The following is a 22568-nucleotide window of genomic DNA, read 5'->3' as shown; positions in this document are numbered from 1 at the left end:
GTGTGTGTGTGTGTGTGTGTGTGTGTGTGTGTGTGTGTATGTGTGTGTGTGTGTGTGTGTGTGTGTGTGTGTGTGTGTGTGTGTGTGTGTGTGTGTGTGTGTGTGTGTGTGTGTGTGCACGCGCGACTGTGCTTGCGACTGTGCTTGCGTGTGTGTGAGTATGCGTGAGCGTGTGTGTGTGTGTGTGTGTGTGTGTGTGTGTGTGTGCACGCTCGTCCTTATGCTCATCAGATGACAGATGCTGGATGCACCGTCCATAGTTGTTGATTAATGCGTCCAGCTGTTCATGCTACTAAAAAACCCATTAATTATTATTTATCATCACATCTCATGCTACACGCTGCTAAGCTTTGATGCCATACTATACTATACAGAGAACATTGTTGTAGGGCTAAAAAAAACTCCACATTCTAACTTTCTGTGTGTTTTTTCCGTAAATGAATGCCATACTTGATCATAGAGCGTCATACAAACACATGAAACGTAGAAGATCCTTAAGCTCAAAGCTATAAGATCTAGAAGCTTTCGAGCATGTGGATCTGCTAATTTTGCTATTAGAATTATTATAGAATTTTAACCCTATTTTTGTATGTATGTATTTGTATTATCCCTAAACTTCTGAGCCTTTTGAAAACACTTAATAGCCGATCTACATCGACAGTTGTGAGCTTGTTTAAACTGATTGAAATGCTGTAATCTTAAAATAATAACAAAAAATAGCCCTAGTATCTACAAGCTCTCAGTGAGAGCATGACACTGTACATCAGTGGTTCCCAAAGTGGGGTCCGGGGACCCCCAGGGGTACTTGAGGGAGTTCCCGGGGGGACCCAGCTAAATGAAAATTTGGAACCAAATGGAGCCTTATGGGTCTGTAACTCAGAGTGTACAAATGGAACCCATTTGTACGCTCTCAGAGTTAAATTAGCATTGATTTTACAATATAAATTGGGGGTCCCAGAGATTGAAATGCTATTAAATGGGGGTCTGTAGACTAATGCATGTCAAACTGGGGGTCCTTGAAATTAAACGGGTTGAAAATCACTGCTAGAGCCGTAAAAGTCTTCTCTTATTGGGGTCCCTGGCATATCTTTCCAAATGGGGGTCCTGGCTATTTAGTGTCAATTTGGTGGTCCTTGACATGAAAATGTTTGGGAACCACTGCTGTAGATAGGCTGTGCAAGATGCTTCATGGGGACTGAGAACGTTAATCCATCCACATCCTTACTGGGCCACTGAATTCCCTTAGCCAGAAGGTCTTACTTAATGTCTTATAGTGTTGATCTAACTCAGAGAGTGAACGAATGAAACCCAAATTGACTTATAACTCTGAGAATGTACAAGTGGAACTAAATGAATGGTTAAGATGTCGGCTTTCCATGTGGGAGACCGTGGTTTGATTCCCGGGCGTTACATTGGTGCTGTGACCCAGATGGGGCTTCCCAGTGGGAGGGGGGGTCAAAAGGTATGTGAGTGTGGCAGCAGTGACTCAGAGCCTCTGTCGGATGACCAAAAGGTATGTGAGTGTGGCAGCAGTGACTCAGAGCCTCTGTCGGATGACCAAAAGGTATGTGAGTGTGGCAGCAGTGACTCAGAGCCTCTGTCGGATGACCAAAAGGTATGTGAGTGTGGCAGCAGTGACTCAGAGCCTCTGTCGGATGACCAAAAGGTATGTGAGTGTGGCAGCAGTGACTCAGAGCCTCTGTCGGATGACCAAAGGTATGTGAGTGTGGCAGCAGTGACTCAGAGCCTCTGTCGGATGACCAAAAGGTATGTGAGTGTGGCAGCAGTGACTCAGAGCCTCTGTCGGATGACCAAAAAGGCACATTTTCTGGCACATTCTGGCCTGCCGAACTGACAGATTACAACTTGTTCAAAATGCGGCAGACAGAGTTTTAACTAAAACTAAGATGTGTGGACATATTACTCCAGTTTGAGCTTCACTACTTTGTCTCCCAGTTGTTTTCAGGATTGATTTAAAATAAATGTTTTACTTGTTTAGAAAGCTCTCAATGGTCTGGCACCTGGTCCTACCTCTATAAATGCCTGCCTAGATATGTTCCAAATCTCCCCCCCTCGGGTCTTCTAGTGCTGACCTGCTCCAATGACTACAATAGCATATAAAAAAACACGGTGAGTTTGGCTGAAGTCTTTGCTATTATTTTACTGTTGTTTGATGTTTTTGCTATTATTTTAATATTGTTTTATGCTTTCACTTTTAGTTGTTTCTTCATTGCTCTGTAAAGCACTTTGAGCGTCATGAAAGGTGCTATACAAATAAAGTTTACTATAATTAATTATTATCTCCCAGCCAAGGGGGAATAACCGTTTAGGCTAGTGGTTAACATGTTGGCTTTCACACGCCATTACATCACTTGTACACTCTCAGAGTCAAATCAAAACGGAGGGTTTCACGTCGGTATATCTGCTGTGAGTGACCTATACGTGTCTTGTGTCTGACCTGCAGCATGAGCGCGTGGGGGGAGTGGACGAAGATGGAGGCGTTTTCCCGCGGCGAGGACTCCAGACACAGCTGTGCGTCGGTGGCCTTGGCGTTGTAGGTGAAGGAGATGGACGACGCCAGCTTGCTGTCGTACAGGACCTGCTTGTGGTGCTCCGCCAGGTGGATGTCACTCTCCGACTTGAACTTGAAGGTGCTCTGTGGACAAAGCAACGACGCGATTAATATGGTGATATGGTTTAGAATATCTAGGGCTACATTTTCGTCACCGCTAAACCCCTTATGCCTAAACTTCTTTGCCTTTTTTACTATTTTGAAAAACATTTTTGAATAGTTCAGCTAGCCTCTACATTGACACGTTGTGAGCTTGTAGACCGGCCATTTTAACTATTCAAAAATGTTTTGCAAAATAGGAAAAAAAGGCAAATAAGTTTATGGGTAAGGGGTTTAGCGGTGACGAAAATGATGCCCCTAGTCTTTTTGGTGCATCTTCAGAATCAGCGTTATTATCATCACATCAGAGGTTCACAGGTACAGATGCGTGGGTGCAATTTTGTATTAGGAGGTATGTCCATGATGTTTAGAACAGTAGCATCGCAGGTGTGTACCTCTTATGATCATACAGTATGCAGGTGTGTAAATGTTACTTTAGAAACATTAGCATCACATGCAGGTGTCAAATCAGGCTTAATTAATATGGAGTCATAATATGTCAGATGCATTTGGTATCATTGACTGGCCACACAAAGGCTGGGATTCACATGAAGAAGCCATGTCGTTACTGCACCCAGTCTTGTTTCATATTTTCTCCTAATACAGTTGTTACCACAGTAGCAGTTTCCCCACACACACACCTGCGGTCCCTGTCACAGCTGGCCCTATAGCCCCATCTGTGTTTGAGGTTGTTCAGGCCACCGTGGACTTGTTTGTTTGTTTGTTTCTGCGCCACCATGCAACTGGTGTTCTGGTTGTTAGGGTATTAGTTCATGCTGCACCTGGCTTTGTTGTGCACTTCATGGACGTTTAACCACTTCTCGTCATAATGCGTCTTCAGCGGTTTTACGCTAGATGGCTCTCTACGCTAAACTATCCTCGAAACCAGGAACCAAGAAATCACGTGGTCGCAACAAATAATAATAATAATCCACTCCCTCGTTAGGTTTTTCTCATGTGCATTTCACTTCCTGGTCCGCCATTAAAGGATTGTCAACGGAGCATAACAAATGAACGCATCGGTAGTTTTTTCTTCTTCTTTTTGAACGGCCGTGTGAGTATCAATCATCAGGGGATCGATTGTAGTGGACATAAATATTCTGTGACTACTTAACAAGTAACCTAACCCCCCCCCCCCCCACACACACACACACACACAAAAACATCTTCCAACGCACCTTTGAGTTGTTTTTTAAAGTGCCACATTATTATAGGAAAAAACAATTTGCACTAATACCATTATGACAGATACATGCTTCTGGAGGAGGAGATGTAATGGGGGAGCAGGAGCAGCACACAAGTGTGCATGTGTAGATGTTTGTCACCCAAAATGGAGTCTGTGTAATTACAGAGATGAGCCGCGTGTAAACAAGCCAGCATTAGCTTAATGAACACAGCACTAGCCCAGGCGCTAATTGAATTAGCCCAGACAGAGAGAGAGAGGAGAAGAGAAGAGAAAAGTGGATGAACAGCTGGTGGGGCCAAATCCACTCAGCCATCCGCATTGTTCTGTGTCTCTGTGTGTGTGTGTGTGTGTGTGTGTGTGTGTGTGTGTGTGTGTGTGTGTGTGTGTGTGTGTGTGTGTGTGGACTGCAGACTGCACCCACACACAATTGTACACACAAATGTTTATACTCAAACACGAGCACTAGAGAGGGGCAGGAGAACTGCACAAGATTCAATAAATAATAAGACTAAAAGTCTAAAAGCCCATGAATAGATATAGGTACGATACCACAGCACACAGTGCTGAGTTTGAGATATCTTTGGTAAGACATCTGGTATAATCAGGTCTATAATGCATTTCAAGCGCATTTATAATGCATTATAATGCGCTTATAGTGAAACAAATCTACAAAGAAAGCTACAGTCTACTGTTTATTTTGCATGGAAGCCAGCAACATGAAGATACAAGCTCAAAGCTACATCATGACGTTGGTAGCTGCTACAACAGCTACAAAACCCTCAGCTACAGTATACAGCTATAGATATGCTGTGTATCTTTGTGTCTTTTGTATCTGCCAGTGTGTGGAGGCACTATCTGATTGATTGAAATGTTTATTTGAATAAAGCAATTTTAAAAACAATATAAACAGAAACGTCAGAATAACAAGCAGTACAAAATAATAAAAAAGCAAATTCAAAAGGAGTGAGAAGAAGCATAGTTTATTGCTAGTACTATCACACTCGTTATAAATGTTGCATAACAACTTATAACAAATATTACAAGTGCTGGTCATAATTTACAATTTTACAATGTATACATTTAGCAGACTCTGCTAAATGCCTCTGCTCTTAATCCAGAGCGATTTACAGTAAGCAATGTAAACACAAGGCAATGCATCACATGCATAGAGACAGTGTAGTGTCTCAGTAATCTGGGATCAATGGCAAACTAAACTAAACATTATAATATAAAAATATATATATCAATAGATTCAGACTTCTGATCTATTCAGCTATTTTTCAATGTCGTTCTGAAATGTTGATATCCTCAAGTACCATATATTAATTCAAGTGTGTGTGTGTGTGTGTGTGTGTGTGTGTGTGTGTGTGTGTGTGTGTGTGTGTGTGTGTGTGTGTGTGTGTGTGTGTGTGTGTGTGTGAGTATGTGTGAGTATGTGTGAGTGTGTGAGAGAGTGTGTGTGTGTGTGTGTGTGTGTGTGTGTGTGTGTGTGTGTGTGTGTGTGTGTGTGTGTGTGTGTGTGTGTGTGTGTGTGTGTGTGTTTGAGTCTGTGTGTGTGTGTGTGTGTGTGTGTGTGTGTGTGCGTGCGTGCGTGCGTGCGTGCGTGCGTGCGTGCGTGCGTGCGTGCGTGCGTGCGTGCGTGTGTGAGTCTGAGTCTGTCAGACAGTAATACCCTATGGCCGCCACAGCAGTGAGGTGCATACCCGTGCAGGCGTGCCATGCACCCAGATCAGATCAAAGGCCAACCAAGTGCTCTGCTACCCTCTGCAGAGGCTCCGGGCAGGAGCTCCACTAGGAGCATGCAGGCTGCCTGGGTCCCCAGGTGCTATGCTCAGCCTGACTGCGCAGGAAAGCCCCGGGCTGAAAGCCTTTCATCATGAGGCCTGCCGCACCATGAAGACTGACTCGCCCTGAGCGGTTCCAACTCGGTGCAAATCTTCTGAAGCGAAGAGCAGCGAATAACGAGAAGGCCTCTCGCGAACAGAACGCTGTTTCTTTTCCATAACGTCAACCCAACCCAAAGGACCAAATGCACCTCTAATTCACTGCATGCTATAACTTGAATTTGTCTTTCATCCCAGAGCCTGTGTTTCACAATAAACGCCTTTAAACTGGCCCTAGTTGCAGCTCTAAATACTACAAACCCTGCCTAAACATAAAATACCTCCAAAATGTGTAATATAAATTAATAATAATGTACTCATATGCATGCCCACACATTCTGAGACAAACATTTTGTGCATGTGCATGTTTTGTGTGTGTGTGCGAGTGATAACGTGATTAATCTAACACACACGTCCTTCTCACACAAACACTCTGACATCAGACCTACGCTGGATAATGGGTGGTAACCTTCACTGTCCTCCTGTCACACACACACACACACACACACACACACACACACACACACACACACACACACACACACACACACACACACACACACACACACACACACACACACACACACACACACACACGCACACACACACAGACACACACACACACATTGATTGAAGGAGACCTTGAACAACCTCCCATTAAGCTGTGGGTGTCTGACTCAAAGATTTAAATTCCAATGACCCCCCCGGTTTGGTATATAATATACGGTATAAAGCCGGTATATAAGTCTGACAGAACCAAATGGACCCGTAATGGTCCATTTGGGCATTTGGTTCCATTTGTCATATGCACGCTGTCAAGTGTACAAATGGGATCCATTTGGTTCTTAACTAAAGTAACTATCTAATATTTTGACAAGGACCTCCTAGAACATCCCCAAAGACATCTGGTGGTCGTCTTTGAGTGCCACTGGAGACATATGACGCATAGTCGATGTAGGCCTTCACAAAATAGACATTTTTGACATAGATTATATACTTTTAAGTGATGAATATGTGGCCTCATGTGACTCAGGAATAGACTATGTGACAACCAGGAATAGTCTGGTGACCACCAGAGAGATGGGTGACAGCCGGAATGTAGACGGCACCCGGGAGCAGTATGTAGCCTGTGTCTTCCTGCAGAACCATTGAATGAAGTGCCTGCTGCTGGAAGCATGGTGCAATGCACAGGTCCTAGACCTGGTGAGAGCAGGAGTGGACCAGAAGGGGCCCGGACAGGAGTCAACCCACAGAGCCTAGTCCTTCCACGCCCCAGATTGATCTACCTCCCAGTCCCGGTAGAGTGGCCCTGGTCTTACTATGCTGCACACCAAGTTAACACCCACTCAAAAACCTGCATATACGAGTTGAGGTTTGATAGTAGGTTCCGCTCACGTCCAGACTGATAAAGAGTTTTGTGTGGAAAATGAATGAATTATAAAGTTTAGACTGATGATAAGTTCTTGGTTTACCTATGATCCTAGATTACTGAGGCACTACACCGTCTCTATGCATTTGATGTATTACAGTACCATGTGTTTACTGTTTACCTTGCTTAATGTATAAATCACTCTGGATTTAGAGCGTCTGCTAAATGCCAAAATTGTAAATGACCATATGCCCAGTTTACTGTTGTAGGTGTGTTTCCAAAATGAGGGCCTCCATTTCAGGCTCAAACACTTTAAGGTCTATTTAAGGGACCAAGCCAGAAGGGCTTATTGGCAGTTCTGGCTTAACCGGTCGGTTTTCGCGAAACTTGGCAATACGGTAGAGGGATATGCCAAACGGTGAGGAATGCGAAGCCCACGACCATTGGCTAAAGGGTGGCGTTATAGCACTCAATTGAAAATGCAAACTTTGAACATGCATACAGTAGCTCATGAACCGTTTGACCGTCCGCAATAAAACTTCGATACACATATGCGTCTCCTCATGCCGAACAACTTTCATGTTCTGACTTTTGACCTCTGACCTTTAGATCACCCACCATTTTGAATGTTATCAATGTTAAAATCTATCTCCTCCCGGGATCTTGCATGGAATGCATGAAAATGTCTATACGTGAACCTTGGACCTATACGGACAAAGAAATGTGAGTACAAGTGAAAAAATGACGCTTTTATGAGCCAATAAAAATTGCAGTTTTATGAAAATTCTGTCTGTCTGTCTGTCTGTCTGTCTGTCTGTCTGTCTGTCTGTCTGTCTGTCTGTCTGTCTTTTTGGGGTTCGAACAGCTGCAATAGCGCTGTGTGACCTAAAGTGGCACTGTTGAGCAGCCAAAAATGGCTCATTGCTTGGTCCCGTCTTATCGCTGCTCGCAGCTATATTTACTCACTTTTTTTCTTATGATGACAAAATAATAGGAACATCATTTTAGAAAGATCCCAAAATGATTTCATTTCAAAAAGAAAATATAAAAAGCTCCACAGACAATGTTCCAGCGGAGCATTGGAGTGTAAAGCGTTTAATTTGCCTCGGTCCTACTTTCACTCTGTGCCTAACCATTGTTTTAAATATCAAACCGGGACACAAAGCGCACGCACACGCACACGCACACACACACACACACACACACACACACACACACACACACACACACACACACACACACACACACACACACACACACACACACACACACACACACTGCAGATTAGTCAGAAACACGGAGCAGACAGAAGCAAATCGTCTCTGTCGAGTGGAAACCTCATATGTCCAAAACTGTTTAACGTGTGGCTTCATGCCTTGTTTCGAGCTTATAGATCTGCTACTGTTTATGCTTGTGTAACACTATAGTATGATCAATAGGGCATGCATTTACGGTAAAGAAAAACACAAGAACAAATCAAATACGGAGATAAGAGGTTTCTGCCCGACAGCAACACAATGTATTCTCTCTCTCTCTCTCTCTCTCTCGCCATCATTATAATAGAAAACCAACAGTTCTGGGCCCTGGGCTCCAAACCAATTGAACCATATAATCGTCTCTTCTGGGCGTCTGATGAGCCGTTGTGTTCCCACACTGAGCACTGTTCATCCGATAGGCCTTGAGACGCATTGATACGCATAGGGCTGTGACAGGGAGGAGAGGAGAGGAGAGGAGAGGAGAGGAGAGGAGAGGAGAGGAGAGGAGAGGAGAGGAGAGGAGAGGAGAGGAGAGGAGAGGAGAGGAGAGGAGAGGAGAGGAGAGGAGAGGAGAGGGGAGGAGAGGGGAGGAGAGGGGAGGAGAGAGGATAAGGAGGGGACTCTAGCACAGAGGTTCCCAACCACCGGTGGGAACGCACTTTGGAGACGCACTTTGTTCCATAAATATGAATGACTATGAATGAATTGACAATTCTGCTGTCCTCTGCCTGCTCCTCCAACTCTGCTCCCCTCCGCTCTCTTACTGACTGTGAGCTGTGTCTGAACCTCGTGTCTGAGAACGCGACAATGCAACGACAGTACCACCGGCTCAGGAGTCAGAACACGAGTTGCCACAGCCTTTTATAATCGCCATTTAGGTGAAGGATATAGGTTATGCAGTGATGAAATAATCTATAAATAGCAGCCAGTTATTGACTGCCGGTCAACTTCTGTGTTTCGGTAGATACTATGATTGATGCACGACAACTGCACTAGTGTGTGTGTGTGTGTGTGTGTGTGTGTGTGTGTGTGTGTGTGTGTGTAATTGTTTTATAATGTCTGTGCATGTCCTAGTGTTTAGGCATTTGTGGGATGCTTTTGTGTTGTGTTGTAGTGCAGTGGTTCCCAAAGTGGGGTCCGGGGACCCCCAGGGGTACTTGAGGGAGTTCCAGGGGGGACCCAGCTAAATGATAATTTGTAACCAAATGGACCCTTATGGGTCTGTAACTCAGAGTTAAATGAACAGTGGTTTTACAATATAAATTGGGGTAGGCCTACCAGAGATAGAAATGCCATTAAATCGGGGATCCGTGGCATAATGCGTGTGAAACTGGGGGTCCTTGAAATTAATATGTTTCGGAATCACTGCTGGAGCCGTAAAAATCCTCCCTTATCGGGGTCACTGGCATATGTTTTCAAATGGGGGGTCCGTGGCCTAATAAATGTTGATTTGGGGGTCCTTGACACGAAAAAGTTTGGAAACCACTGTTGTAGTGTGCTGTATTGTGTGTGTGTTTGCGTGCGTGCGTGCGTGCGTGCGTGCGTGCGTGCTTGCGTGCGTGCGTGCGTGCGTGCGTGCGTGCGTGCGTGCGTGCGTGCGTTTTATAATGTCTGTGCATGACCTAGTGTTTAGGCATTTGTGGGATGCTTTTGTGTTGTGTTGTGTTGTGTTGTAGTGTGTGTGTGTGTGTGTGTGTGTGTGTGTGTGTGTGTGTGTGTGTGTGTGTGTGTGCGTGCCCTGCAATGTGTCAGCACAGATAGGTAGGAATGTAAATAACTCCTTACACATTGGGGTTATTATACATTCCGCCGGGTTCCATATCAGAGCACAGCATATGTCAGCTGCAGTGTGCCGCGCTGCATCCCAGACAATAACCAAACATCTCTATGCGTCAGAGAGAGACCAGAGCTTCCTTTTCCCTCCGCGTTGCATTGTTTCCTTTTTCAATACGACTCCCTCCAACCCCTCCACATCAGTCCTGCGTGTGCTCATTGTGCTTTGGCGAACGCAGCGAAATCGGGGGCCCTGGGTCCATTTCGGATTATGTATATAACTTCTCTAATTAACTGCAAAAAAAAAAGAAATGCAGTCAGGAACCGTTTGCACGCTCCATCGGCTTTGAACGCACACAAGAGGCTGGCGGTGATCTGCCATAGCGCTGATATTCAGCAGTCTTGGACGCCTCTTTCAACTAGCCTGCCAAGGACAAGTACCAGACAGCTGGCGAGGAATTACAGAGTCTAAGTTGCCCTTGGTAGACAATCTCTCTCACCAGCATGCTGTAGGGATACATGCTTGCATGCATCTACAAACCTTTGTTTTTTTTTGCGACCATGAAAACCTGCATTTCCCGCCGTGTCACGCCTCGTGTCACGCTTCCATATGTGGTCACGCCTCGTGACACGTCGCGTCACCATATATGGCCGTCTCCATATATGAAGATCATGACACTGACCTCATCAAACCCTGGATAGCCATACATGGAGAAGACTAGATCATCACCTAGATCTACATATATGGAGCCGGCCAGCAACTCTACATCTGATTTTTCCTGTAATGCCTATTGTTTTGCAATGTATTGTGTCTATGTCTTGTCCGTATCTTGAACAGTGACGTCATGGACGCAAAACAAATTTCAGTGCAAGCTGACAATAAAGAAAGCTGTATCGTATCGTATAACACCAACATGCATGCGTCATATTATCTTTATTTATCCCTGTGGGAAAATTCACATGTCATAGCACCTCCCATATTCCAGTGGCTCAGGAGGTAAAGCAGCCACTTGGGGACTGGAAAGGTTCCCACTCCAGTTCGATCCCGTGTTCTCCCAGAGTTAGTATTGAAGTGTCCTTGAGCAAGACACAGAACCTCTAATTGCTCCCGATGAACAGGCCTTGCATGGTGTCCTCCACCGTCAGTGTATGAATGCGTGTGTGAATGTAATGTGCCTTAGGTCAGGGGTTCTCAACGTTTTTGGCCGGGGACCCCCGGAAATGCTTTGGCAACGTCTCGGGACCCCCGCCCCGCCCCCTCCCGACCCCCAATATAAATTGACTGCTACAATAACCTTAAACCATTTTGGGCGGGAACCCCTTTTGGTGTTTTAAGCATTGTTATAATTTAGCTATTTAAAAATAGCAGATCTACAAGCTCATAGCGCGCCACCGAGTGGCGCGCTACGAGCTTGTAGGTCTGCTATTTTTGAAAAATCGTGAAAATAAAATTTAAAAGAAATCTTTTTTTTTTTTGAAAATAATTTGGGGACCCCCTAAAATAATTTGGCGACCCCCCGAGGGGTCGCGACCCACGGGTTGAGAACCCCTGCCTTAGGTAAAGGCGCAACATAAATGTATCCATATACTCCATTGAACATTTTATTCTTGCTATATTTTATTGACTGTCCACACAGTGTGGTGAGGCATTGTATCAACATGTATACAGCAGCATACAGTGCAGTCAGTGAATGAGTTGGGGGTATATTTTTTATTTTACCTTGTATCCTGGGCCGAGCTGGTGAATGGCGAAGATCTGTGCTGGGTTGAGAGCTTCGCTGAACACGTAGATGGCCCCCAGCTGGCCACAGAACACCCTGTTTGCGTCGGCTGTCTCCGACGAGCCCAGGAAACACTTGTCATAGCTCTGTGTGGAAGAAGAGGAGAGCAGAGAGAGAGTGCAACGGGGGGTTTTAGCTGTCAAATTCAATGCCAGCTCTTGCCTCCAGGTCCTCTCTAGTGTGAGAGATATTTTTTTCCGGAATTTTGCTGGTTTAATGGGATCCTCTGCAAAGCGAGGAAGGAACTGTAAAGGGCTGTGCTTTTTCTTCTTTCTCTCTGCCCTGTAACTGTCCATTTTTTTGTTCCTTTCTAAATGAGAGTGGGCAGTTACAATATCCCTTGTGTCTCTTTTCTCTTTTCCTTTATCGTTTCCATTTTTCTCCCAATTTAGTCGTTAAGCCGATTCACCCCCTTGTGACACTACTGACCACTGCTGTTTGGTCATGGGCAGGCGGGAGCAGACAAAACCACATGTCTCCTCCCAGTGGTGGAAAAAATACTCAATTGTTTTACTTAAGTAAAAGTATCAATACTGCAATTTAGAACTACTCCGTTACAAGTAAAAGTCCGGAATTCAAAATGTACTTGAGTAAAAATACAAGAGTAATGGCATCATGCGATGCAACGCATTGTAAGATTGTAGAACGGCTATTTTGAAATGTACAAAAATGTATATATAGGGGTCGAAGTGGTTAATGTATGTTTTGTAATTGCGACCATATGTCGCAGATTACTATAAAAACCTGCAAAACCTGTCCGTCCGTCAGTGAGGTTACGCCTCGATATATGGTTGTCAGTCCATTACGCCTGTGACATCACGCTGTGTGACACATCACGCGGCGTGATGTGTCACGCCGCGCTCCATAAATGGTCAGCTCCAGCTGCACAGTAGGATTCCATCCCTACAACTATCGACCATACAATATCAACTTTTATTTGCCCTCTGGTTTTTGTCTCTCGACATTGTCCTGTATAAAAAGTAAAAAAACCAACAAAAAAACTACAAAAAAGAAGGAAAGATAAGCATTTTAGCTTGAACTTCTAGCAAGTAGAAACGAAAGCACATTGTCGCTGTCGGGCTCCACAAAAACTTAAACTTTTAACGTTTTCCCGTCAATTAAGGTCGTACTTCCGTCGTATGACAGTGTCGTGTCCATTTCCTGAAAAGTAACCGTTTTGGACATACAAGGTTTCCACCCGACGCTGTCTGAGACGATATAAAATGAGTCCCACTTCCTCCTCGCTCCCCAGAAAAAACACGACAGCTGTGGCAGCCGAGGCCGCACAGCACAGCCGAACAGACAGCCAGCTACTTTGGGACAACGTCGCTGCTTTGATCACATGACGGATCCAAAGCAAAGAGACGAAGGCGCTCTCTGACAAGCATATATCTGTACGTTTTTTGTTATTTTTTATTAACCTTTGTTTAACCCCTCGGGGGAGTCGAGGCGAGTATGCATGGGATGATCTTTCACAGTAATGCCCTACTTAGCGCTCACACTAGTACAATCTTCAGTTTTAAATGTATCCATGTGTAACTCTGAGAGGGCACAGATGACACGGAATGTGCCCTCTCAGAGTGAAACTGACACTGAGGATTTTACTGTGTACTGTACAGTCATCACCCACGGTTACATCTTCAACCACTGGCCACTGAGAAGCTTGTCTGGAGCAGTTTGTGGATTAAGTGCCTTGCTTAAGGAGGCATTTACATTTTGACAGCTGACAGTTGGAAGAGGCTAAACTACTTGAAGGGGTATTTCATTTTAATGTCTACTCTGGCTTTTGTGTGACACACCGCCAGACCCTAGTTTTTAAGTTAAGTTTTATTAAATATTTAGAGATATTTGATATTAATTTTATCATCACGCATCCCATTTCTATATCTATAAACTCTGACTGACTGACTAAATAAATGAAATGTAATGACCAATCTGTAGTGTTTTCACAATACTTTTTTGAGGGGCGCTAGCCCCTCCTATGCCCAGCTTTGTGTGTTTGTACCACAGAAATTATTTGATTGGCTGAGCACGGAATGTGATGATAAGAGCGCCCCTCACTTCACACACGTGTGATTCTTTTTGTATAACCTCATCTTGCTTGGCACCTCGATAGAGGTCATACCAAAAAAGAAAAGGGTACTTTTGCCCCAAAGAAAACATGTGTTTTGCCGGTTCTATGCAACGGAAAAAGCAACATTACACGTGTCTGCTAGCTGCTGTAAAACTGCAAACGTTTTGTGTTGAGTCAACTTGGTCATGGATCAGCGCCCAAGGTCAGAACCCTGCCCTATCCCCGGCGTTTCACAGGATAAATGTTACGGCAGTGGTTCCCAGCATTTCCTGGATCCAGGGCCCACTTGAAAATCACAAAAAAAAAGGCGTCCGCCGCCCACCCATCTGACGTGTTAAGTGGTCAGATGGCTGGGCCGCGTGCATTCTCAGAGCATGTGGAATGCCCTGACACCATCCTTTCAGCCTTAATGAATTACATTTCTGACTAATGATGTTCAATCAATCAATGAGCATTGTTTTAATAATATGGGCTGTTTGACTTACATCATTGGTGTTGACGTGCCATGCCATGTCGCCGTAGGAAACCAACTGCCCGTTGACGTAGCAACGGATCTCCGAGTTCCTCCAGCGGTTGTAGATGTGTACGATGCTGATCATGTACCACTGGAACACACACGCACACGCACACGCACACACACACACACACACACACAGACACACACACACACACACAACATACAAATCAGCATGGATATTTTCTCAAGATTTTCCACTTGTTTGAGGGGCGCTAGCCCCTCCTACGTCCAGCTTTGAGGGTTTGTGCAAACATTGTCCTAACACAAACATTGAATGCCATTAACAATGGAATGGCCAGTTTTGGCCATTCATTGTCACAACATTGCGTAAACACAAACATTGAAGACGAAGGTGAGGACGCAAATTCTCATTGGCCGGAATGAGATGATGTATGATGATAAGACCGCCCCTCACTTCACACGGGTGTGATTTTTAATATTGGAATGTCCAAAACTTTAACTTTTCAGGATTCAAATTCAAAAGCATCAAAAGTAGCAAATCAACAAGCTCAGAACACGCCACCATTGCGTTAAAAAATCTTTAAAAATATATATAATATGGAGTGCACTACAGATTCAAGTACACAGTTGTGCCTTACTTAGGTTCACTTTGCTTTCAAATATGATGCTCCGTTAATATTAACCTTCCAGCATCTTTTAAAAAAGATGCATCATTATCGGTCGTCATGAGGATTATTAAGCCTAGGCAATTTGCAATCTTCTCAGGTTTATGCCCGACAACAATGATATTATAGCAGATCTCACAACCAGCCACATCGTGACACGTTATGAGCTTGTATTAGATTGGCTCTTTTAGCCATTTGTCTTATGAATGAGCGGTGGTTGAGAAAATGTCCTTCTGGTTTTTTTTTTATAAATCTAATTCTGGCTACACAAATCAAATTAAGTGGTTATTAGAGCCGATGGATGCCTTCATAACCTTGTTCTCAAGATCATCAGTGTGGTGTGTGTCATTACAGTCATGGATGCTTTCATAACCTTGTCAAGGTCATGACAACAGTGGTGGAAAAAGTACTCAATTGTTTTACTTAATAAGTAAAGGTATCAATACTGCAATGTAGAATTACTCCAGAAGTCCAGAATTAAAAAATCACACCCTGTGAAGTGAGGGGCGCTCTTATCATCTTTCAACATGGGATGGAATTTAATGATTCAATGATTAGGTGATGTAATGATAATGTAAAACAAACGGTGTCAAAACAAACATTGCATTCTCTTTATTGTTAATGGCATTTAATGTTTGTGTTAGGGACAAGATGACGTACATTTTCCCTTCATTGTCAATGGCGTTTACATAACAAACATTGAACTAAAGACAAAAATTAAACCTGTATAGGAGGGGCTAGCGCCCCTCAAAAATATACTTGAGTAAAAGTACAAAAGTATTGGTATCAAAACTATACTTAACGCTTGGACTGCCACCCCAATAGCAGCTTATCAGTGCCTTCTTCCAGCTCTATTCATGATTTTAATTCATCATTTGAATGCCAAGAGAAAAATCTGTGATATACACAATATATAATTTTAACGGGGCAAGTATATACAGTAGTATTAGACACTAGTAGTATTAGATGGTGGCGGTAACTTCACCATTATGCTGGTGTAAACATCCGCTATCTTTCTTCACTGGTGTGTTACAGTGATCTGTGCCCCACTCCATGCGATCGTTGATTATTTTCATATCTAAGTCAAATTAAGCTCCAATCAAGCCCCGAATATCGCATTTAGAGCAGCTATGCACATAAAGACCGCGTGCGTGCGTGCGTGCGTGCGTGCGTGCGTGCGTGCGTGCGTGCGTGCGTGCGTGCGTGCGTGCGTGCGTGGATTTCGGACGGTTTTAGGTGGACGACATTGGCCCTTAGCAAAAAATGCTAAAATATGCTACATTATTTAAAACAAATACCCCGATTATAGGGAATAAAACAATTACGTCAACCCCGTCAACGGTAGTTCAAGGGTTAACCCTCTCCCTCCCTTTCACGAGTTACACAAGTTACTTTCACGAGTTACACAAGTTAATTGACTGTAGAACAGCGTCCCTCCCAGTACCAATAGCGAGTTACATGAGTTATGTTTATAGTGTTTAATTCGCATTTTTAATAAGTTTTAAGACACACAGGGTTTCCATAAAATGTCTAAAAATAGCAGATCTACAAACTCACAATGTGATGTATGCATCATACTGTATGTAAATAGCTTGGACAAAGAGGATACGCACACACACAAACACAAACACACACACACACATAAATAAAGACACATAATTGCACGCATAGATATACACTCACAGCCAGGCGTACAGATGCATGCCAACCACACACACACACACACACACACACACACACACACACACACACACACACACACACACACACACACACACACACACACACACACACACACACACACACACACACACACACACACACACAGCGCTGATACATGGAGACTTATTCATTGATCAAATAAATGGAGCCACTGGGCAATCACATTCTACTGACTCAGCACATAGCGTCCTCTGCTGTCTGTGTAGGTGTGTGTGCGTGCTTGTACGTGCACGTGCGTGTGCGTGTGTGCATATTATTTGTTCATGCACTCATCAACACAGTCCTGGAGAGCAGGACGGACAAAGAGAGAGGGAGAATAGGAAGAGAGATATATAGACGGAAAGAGAGAGAGAGAGAGAGAGAGAGAGAGATAGAGAGAGAGAGAGAGAGAGAGAGAGAGAGAGAGAGGAGTTTCCAATATCTAACAAGTGCTACCAAACTGACCAGAACATTGTGTCAGTGTGTGTGTCAGTTCACTTAAGACTCACCTTGCGAGGTTGAAAGTCGTACTTGACACAGTGCTGGAAGCCTTTGCCTTTGGACTTCAGTGACGTGACGATCAGGCAGTTCCCCACGAAGTGAGCCGAGTAGCCGATCCCTTTACTGGTGCGAAAGCTGGCGAGCAGGACAGGACAGGACAGGACAACGGTATGTTGTTAATAAGATCACGGAAATCAGGTGGAATTCAAAAGCATTTTAAACACTTAAACAGACATAAACGGATAGATGGCATGTTAGGCAGACACTAGGTTCTAGGTAGGTGTCTACCTACCTAGTATCTTGTAGTTTCATGTTTAGACAGCATGTTGTTTAGACAGATGCTACTGTAGGCTCATTGTTTACCTACATTCCTGAGCCACTACACTACACAGTTCTCCCTGCATTCTATTCACTTCATGATTTACCTTGTTTAGTGTATGTCACCCTGGATAAGAGTGTCTGCTAAACGCCTGAATAGTAAATTGAGAATTGCATGAATCGTGACGGTTCATGCGTGTAATGTAATAACTTACAAAAAACAACTGGCATCAAAACGGAAGAGTCTCAATGATCTAAATTTGTTTTCACCGACAGATTTTGGCATCGCGGCGGGTCACATTACTTCAAGCCCTGTGTGAGGCTTGGCGCCCCCAACGGAGCACACGCAGCGGGGGGGTTCCTGTGCTTCGGGGAGCCCAGGTTCCTGGATGAAACCCAACTAAATTCTTCCCTTCCCTCTTGATTCCCCCTCTATTCAGACTGCTTCCCACGCTGCTAACCTTCATGTGTGTTAAAAAAAATAAACCTCAAAGCTAAGCTTCTGCGTCACAAGAAGAAACATATCGTTGATGTCGGGCAGAAGCCTCCTATCTCCATATTTGAACCTTTAGCGTTTTTTCCTAAATTAACGCCCTACTTGATCATACTGCAGCGTTAGCTCTGGTCCATAGCTCTAATGCCTTCATTAGAGCTATGGTACTCTTCTCTTCCTGAGCTCGCATGAAATGCAGACCAGCCTCTCGTCTGTATAGCGAAAATCCAAAGAGATCAAAAGGCGGCTTGTGTGATTAGAAAGCCTACTTTCCGCGGTGGACGCACTCTGAGCCCCCCACCACACGTATAAAATGCACTTTTTGGCCAGAAAGGGATTTTGTTTTTCACCGGTGAAAAACACAGCATTGTCCACCAAGGGGTGGACAATGCTGTACCACCTCCACCAGTACATACCGGTACTTTCCCCATTGTTTTGTATTATGTTTTGACACTCTTTGGCAATGTAAACCTATGCTTTCGCATGCCAAAACAAACTCCTTTGAATTGCTTGTGACTAAACAATATTACATTGGATTCATCGGAACAACACTGCTTTGTTTTTTTCATTTCCTGAATAGTCACGGTTTTGGACATACAAGGTATTCCACCTGACAGTGACGATAATATATTTCACTTCTACACACATACACACGTTCCCACATAGCTGGAGGCACACTTCCAGCAGGTATAAATCCCTCTCAAGTGAATTCCCGGTGCATGTTAAGAGGGCGAAGGGTGCGTTATCGCTGTCTCCACGCGGACAAGGTTGGTCGGCGTCAAACAGGGAGTGGGGAGGGGAGGGGGTGGAGTGTGTGTGTGTGTGTGTGTGTGTGTGTGTGTGTGTGTGTGTGTGTGTGTGTGTGTGTGTATTACTACATGTGAAATAGACATTAGTGAGGACCGTTTTCCTGGTCCTCACAATTACACGTGTTGTTTTTATGGTTGGAGTATACATTTACATTATAATAAAAAGATTCAGGATGGGGTTAGGTTTAGGATTAGACCTGTAGAGGCTAGGTTACGCCTGATATACACTTAGTTGGGCGCTGGTGTCGTGCACCGAAAAACAGCTGATCTACAAGCTGAGAAGAGCTTGTAGATCTGCTATTCTTCGGCTTTAGGTTTATGGTTAAAAGTGGCACAATTAATATTTTGTGTGTGTGTGTGTGTGTGTGTGTGTGTGTGTGTGTGTGTGTGTGTGTGTGTGTGTGTGTGTGTGTGTGTGTGTGTGTGTGTGTGTGTGTGTGTGTGTGTGTGTGTGTGCGTGTGTGTGTGTGTGTGTGTGCGTGCCTGTGTGTGGGGGCAACTGCAACTGCAGGAGCGCGATAAGAAGCTGAAGGCAACGTGTGCTGCATGCACTCCTCGCTCAGCTCAGGCTCACCATGACAACCGGTTACCGGGGAAACCGTGGATTACATGCTCTCCTCTCCTCCTCGCTCTCTTCCTCTAGCTCTGCCATTTATCATAGCTCATCCTTTTGCCGTGTCATCCAGAGAGAAAAGGAAGACAGGACGCCCGGTCACATCCCCCCCACCTGCTGACACACCACCTTCCAACCCCCCCCCCCCCCCCCCCCTCTCTCACGTGACGATGTGTGTGGCGTGTTCGGAGTTGTGGATTAGCTAGCCGGCTGACACTGATTAAACATGTCTGATTTGGGGGGAGGAAAGGGGGGGGGGGGGGTAGTACCAGACTGGAGTTCAACCCCCATTAACTAACCCCTTAAACCCCTGCCTGCATAGACAGACGTTCATTGGTGAACACCATATGTGCTACCCAGCACGGAGAGGTCTAAGTATGAGTAACCCCCAGCATTCGTATTCTGGGAAAACCTTTGCAGGAAATTGCCACTTCCTGCAAAGACATTTAATGTAGGTTATTTCCCGGGACCATCAGAGCTCCTTGAGGGGCAGTTCCAAATGGACCCTTGCAGGACTGCAACGGGAGTCCTTGGAGGTAGTAGATGAACATTTTCCATCACAGTTTTAGTCGACAAAATCAACACTGTCGACCACCCACATTTATTCAGAAAAGACTGCACATCAGAGACTTCCAAATGTGTCTATTAAAAGATGTCGTTTGTTTCAAGTTCCTACAAGGCAGAGAACAAATATGACGTCTGAACTCGCAGTAAAATTTCCAGCTGACAGAAGATGTTGGTGTTAATGATCACACAGATTTTCCAACCAAACAATGCATTTGTATATTGTAGGACATGCATTATAAATACTGACACTAGTCCAGGCTCCAAATGCAACATCTGATGATGACAGCCAAGACAGCACCAGAGACTAAAACGTCAGTTTTATACCTAACCGTGCATTATCAGACATAGGATTTGGGATGGAATTAGATTCATCATGCGCCTCATACTTATAACGATCCAATTCAACACAAAAAACAAAAAAAATAGCCTATGTGCTTATAAGTTGTGAGATCTATCTAAACTTTAAAACAGTTTTAAAGGGATATTTCAATTTCAAATATAAATATACATTATAACAAATATAAAAAAAGAAAAAGTAATGGAAAAATCACGCCCCCCTCACGCATTAGAATGAGACATTTTGGCCGATATCGATATCCGATATAATTAATTGCTGTTACTGTATGGCCGATATTACCGATGTCGATAGGATCTCATTCGGTATTCAAAAATTATAATAATTTTGCCCATTCTGACAAATACGTGTAACAGAGTATCTGCACTGCAGGCTTAGGGAAGTCAGATTTAACTTAAATACCTTTTATATTTAATATTGTGAGCTTGTAGATCTGTTCAAGCTGTTACTTTGGGCTTGTTTATCTGTAAAGACAGGCCGATTAATCGGACCGATTAATTAATCGGGCTGATTGATTAATCGAACCGATGCCGATTAATCTAAAAACAACTAAAATCGGCCGATACCGATGTGTTTGCGATTAATCTAAAAACAACTAAAATCGGCCGATACCGATGTGTTTGCGATTACTCTAAAAACAACTAAAATCGGCCGATACCGATGTGTTTGCGATTAATCTAAAAACAACTAAAATCGGCCGATACCGATGTGTTTGCGATTAATCTAAAAACAACTAAAATCGGCCGATACCGATGTGTTTGCGATTAATCTAAAAACAACTAAAATCGGCCGATACCGATGTGTTTGCCGATTAATCTCCCATCACTATATCTCACGCATTAGAAGGGCATTCTAATAGGTGAGTGGGCTGTGATTCTTCCATTACTTTTTTCACAAATGTTTTATGTTTTTTTATATTTATTTTATTTGAAATTGAAATATTTAAATCAGACCAAATTCGCATTAACACTTTGTAATACATTGCAGATGATATAATCACTATTGTCAACAACAGCATGTGGAGGGGTGTTGTCCATTTGGGGTAGTTTTTGACTGCTAGTTGTGTTTTGTTTTGTTTTTTGTTTGTTTTTTCTTGTATTTTTTCTTTCGTGTAAGTCATGTGTATTTTGTATGCTTTATTGAAAAATCATTAAAAAACTTTAAAAAATCAGACCAAATTCTTATTGTCGGTTAACGGTTAACTACTTTGACTTCGTTGACCGGGGTCCCCCAGGGGTTTATACTTGGTCCTTTCTATTTGCGTAAAATATCGATGCGATGGATTGTATGTCGGCTAATTGTCGGTGAACGTCTGTCTACTTTCGCTAAATTTGCTACAGGGATGCTAGGGATCATGTGGTAAACGATTAACACCCCTAGCAGAGATACCAAATGATTCAATTACAGTTAATATGAAACGGGTGGTGTGCCTCAAGGAGAACTTGGTAGTCTTGGGGGGGGCAGGGTGAGTAGACGAGAATAGGAAGGAAGGAAGTAAAGCAGGCAGGAAGGAAGGAGCGCAGAACGCAGGAACGGGGGGCGGGGGTGTAGAGTTCAATTAAATCAAAGGTCAGAGCTAATGAAGCGTCACAGTAGCTAACGGCTCACACTTACGGACAGCCACGGAACGAACCAACCAGCCCGGCGGCTACAGCGTGCAGCGCCGAGATCCCCCCCCCCCCCCCCCGCCCCACCCACCCACCCAGGGCAGGCAGCACCCACTTCCTTAATGGAGTGCCCTGACATTTTCAAAGTTACGTTCTTAATTCTTATTCATTATCAGTTTATCTATTAACATTCATATTCATTGAGTCAGCGGAGTCGAACGCCGAGACGTCAAGTCGAGGGAACACTTGGGTATTATTATTCCGTGGTCTGGAAAAAAGGGGGGGGATTAGGAAAAGCAGACAGGGGATTTGAGAGGAAAGGGGGAAGAAGAATTTACCGGATTTTTAACAACCTTTTTTTTTTTTTTACCATCGGTGTTGACGTTCTATGTGTCCCCAGGGGGGGGTGGGGATGGGGGAGTTAGTTTAACCACTTGAACCCCATATGGTTGAGCAGAGTGAGTCCCT

General features: G+C 44.0%; 1 protein-coding gene across 1 annotated transcript in view; it reads right to left on the bottom strand.

Moving 5' to 3' along the window:
• The window catches only part of LOC306928655 (neurobeachin-like), a gene marked incomplete at its 5' end in the record, with an annotated part of 211871 nt that overhangs the window by 106528 nt on the left and 82775 nt on the right, over positions 1 to 22568 (bottom strand). Inside the window, 4 exons of the mRNA XM_079508925.1 lie at positions 2459 to 2656; positions 11859 to 12005; positions 14479 to 14598; positions 17347 to 17473. Of these exons, the coding sequence (XP_079365051.1) occupies positions 2459 to 2656; positions 11859 to 12005; positions 14479 to 14598; positions 17347 to 17473 (592 nt within the window). The remainder of the gene's footprint in view (positions 1 to 2458; positions 2657 to 11858; positions 12006 to 14478; positions 14599 to 17346; positions 17474 to 22568) is intronic.

This window comes from Electrona antarctica, assembly GCF_951216825.1.
Source record: "Electrona antarctica genome assembly, chromosome: 8".
NCBI classification, from domain to species: Eukaryota; Metazoa; Chordata; class Actinopteri; order Myctophiformes; family Myctophidae; genus Electrona; species Electrona antarctica.
The sequence above is the reverse complement of the archived record's forward strand: the minus strand, read 5'-3'. Positions and strand labels throughout refer to the sequence as shown.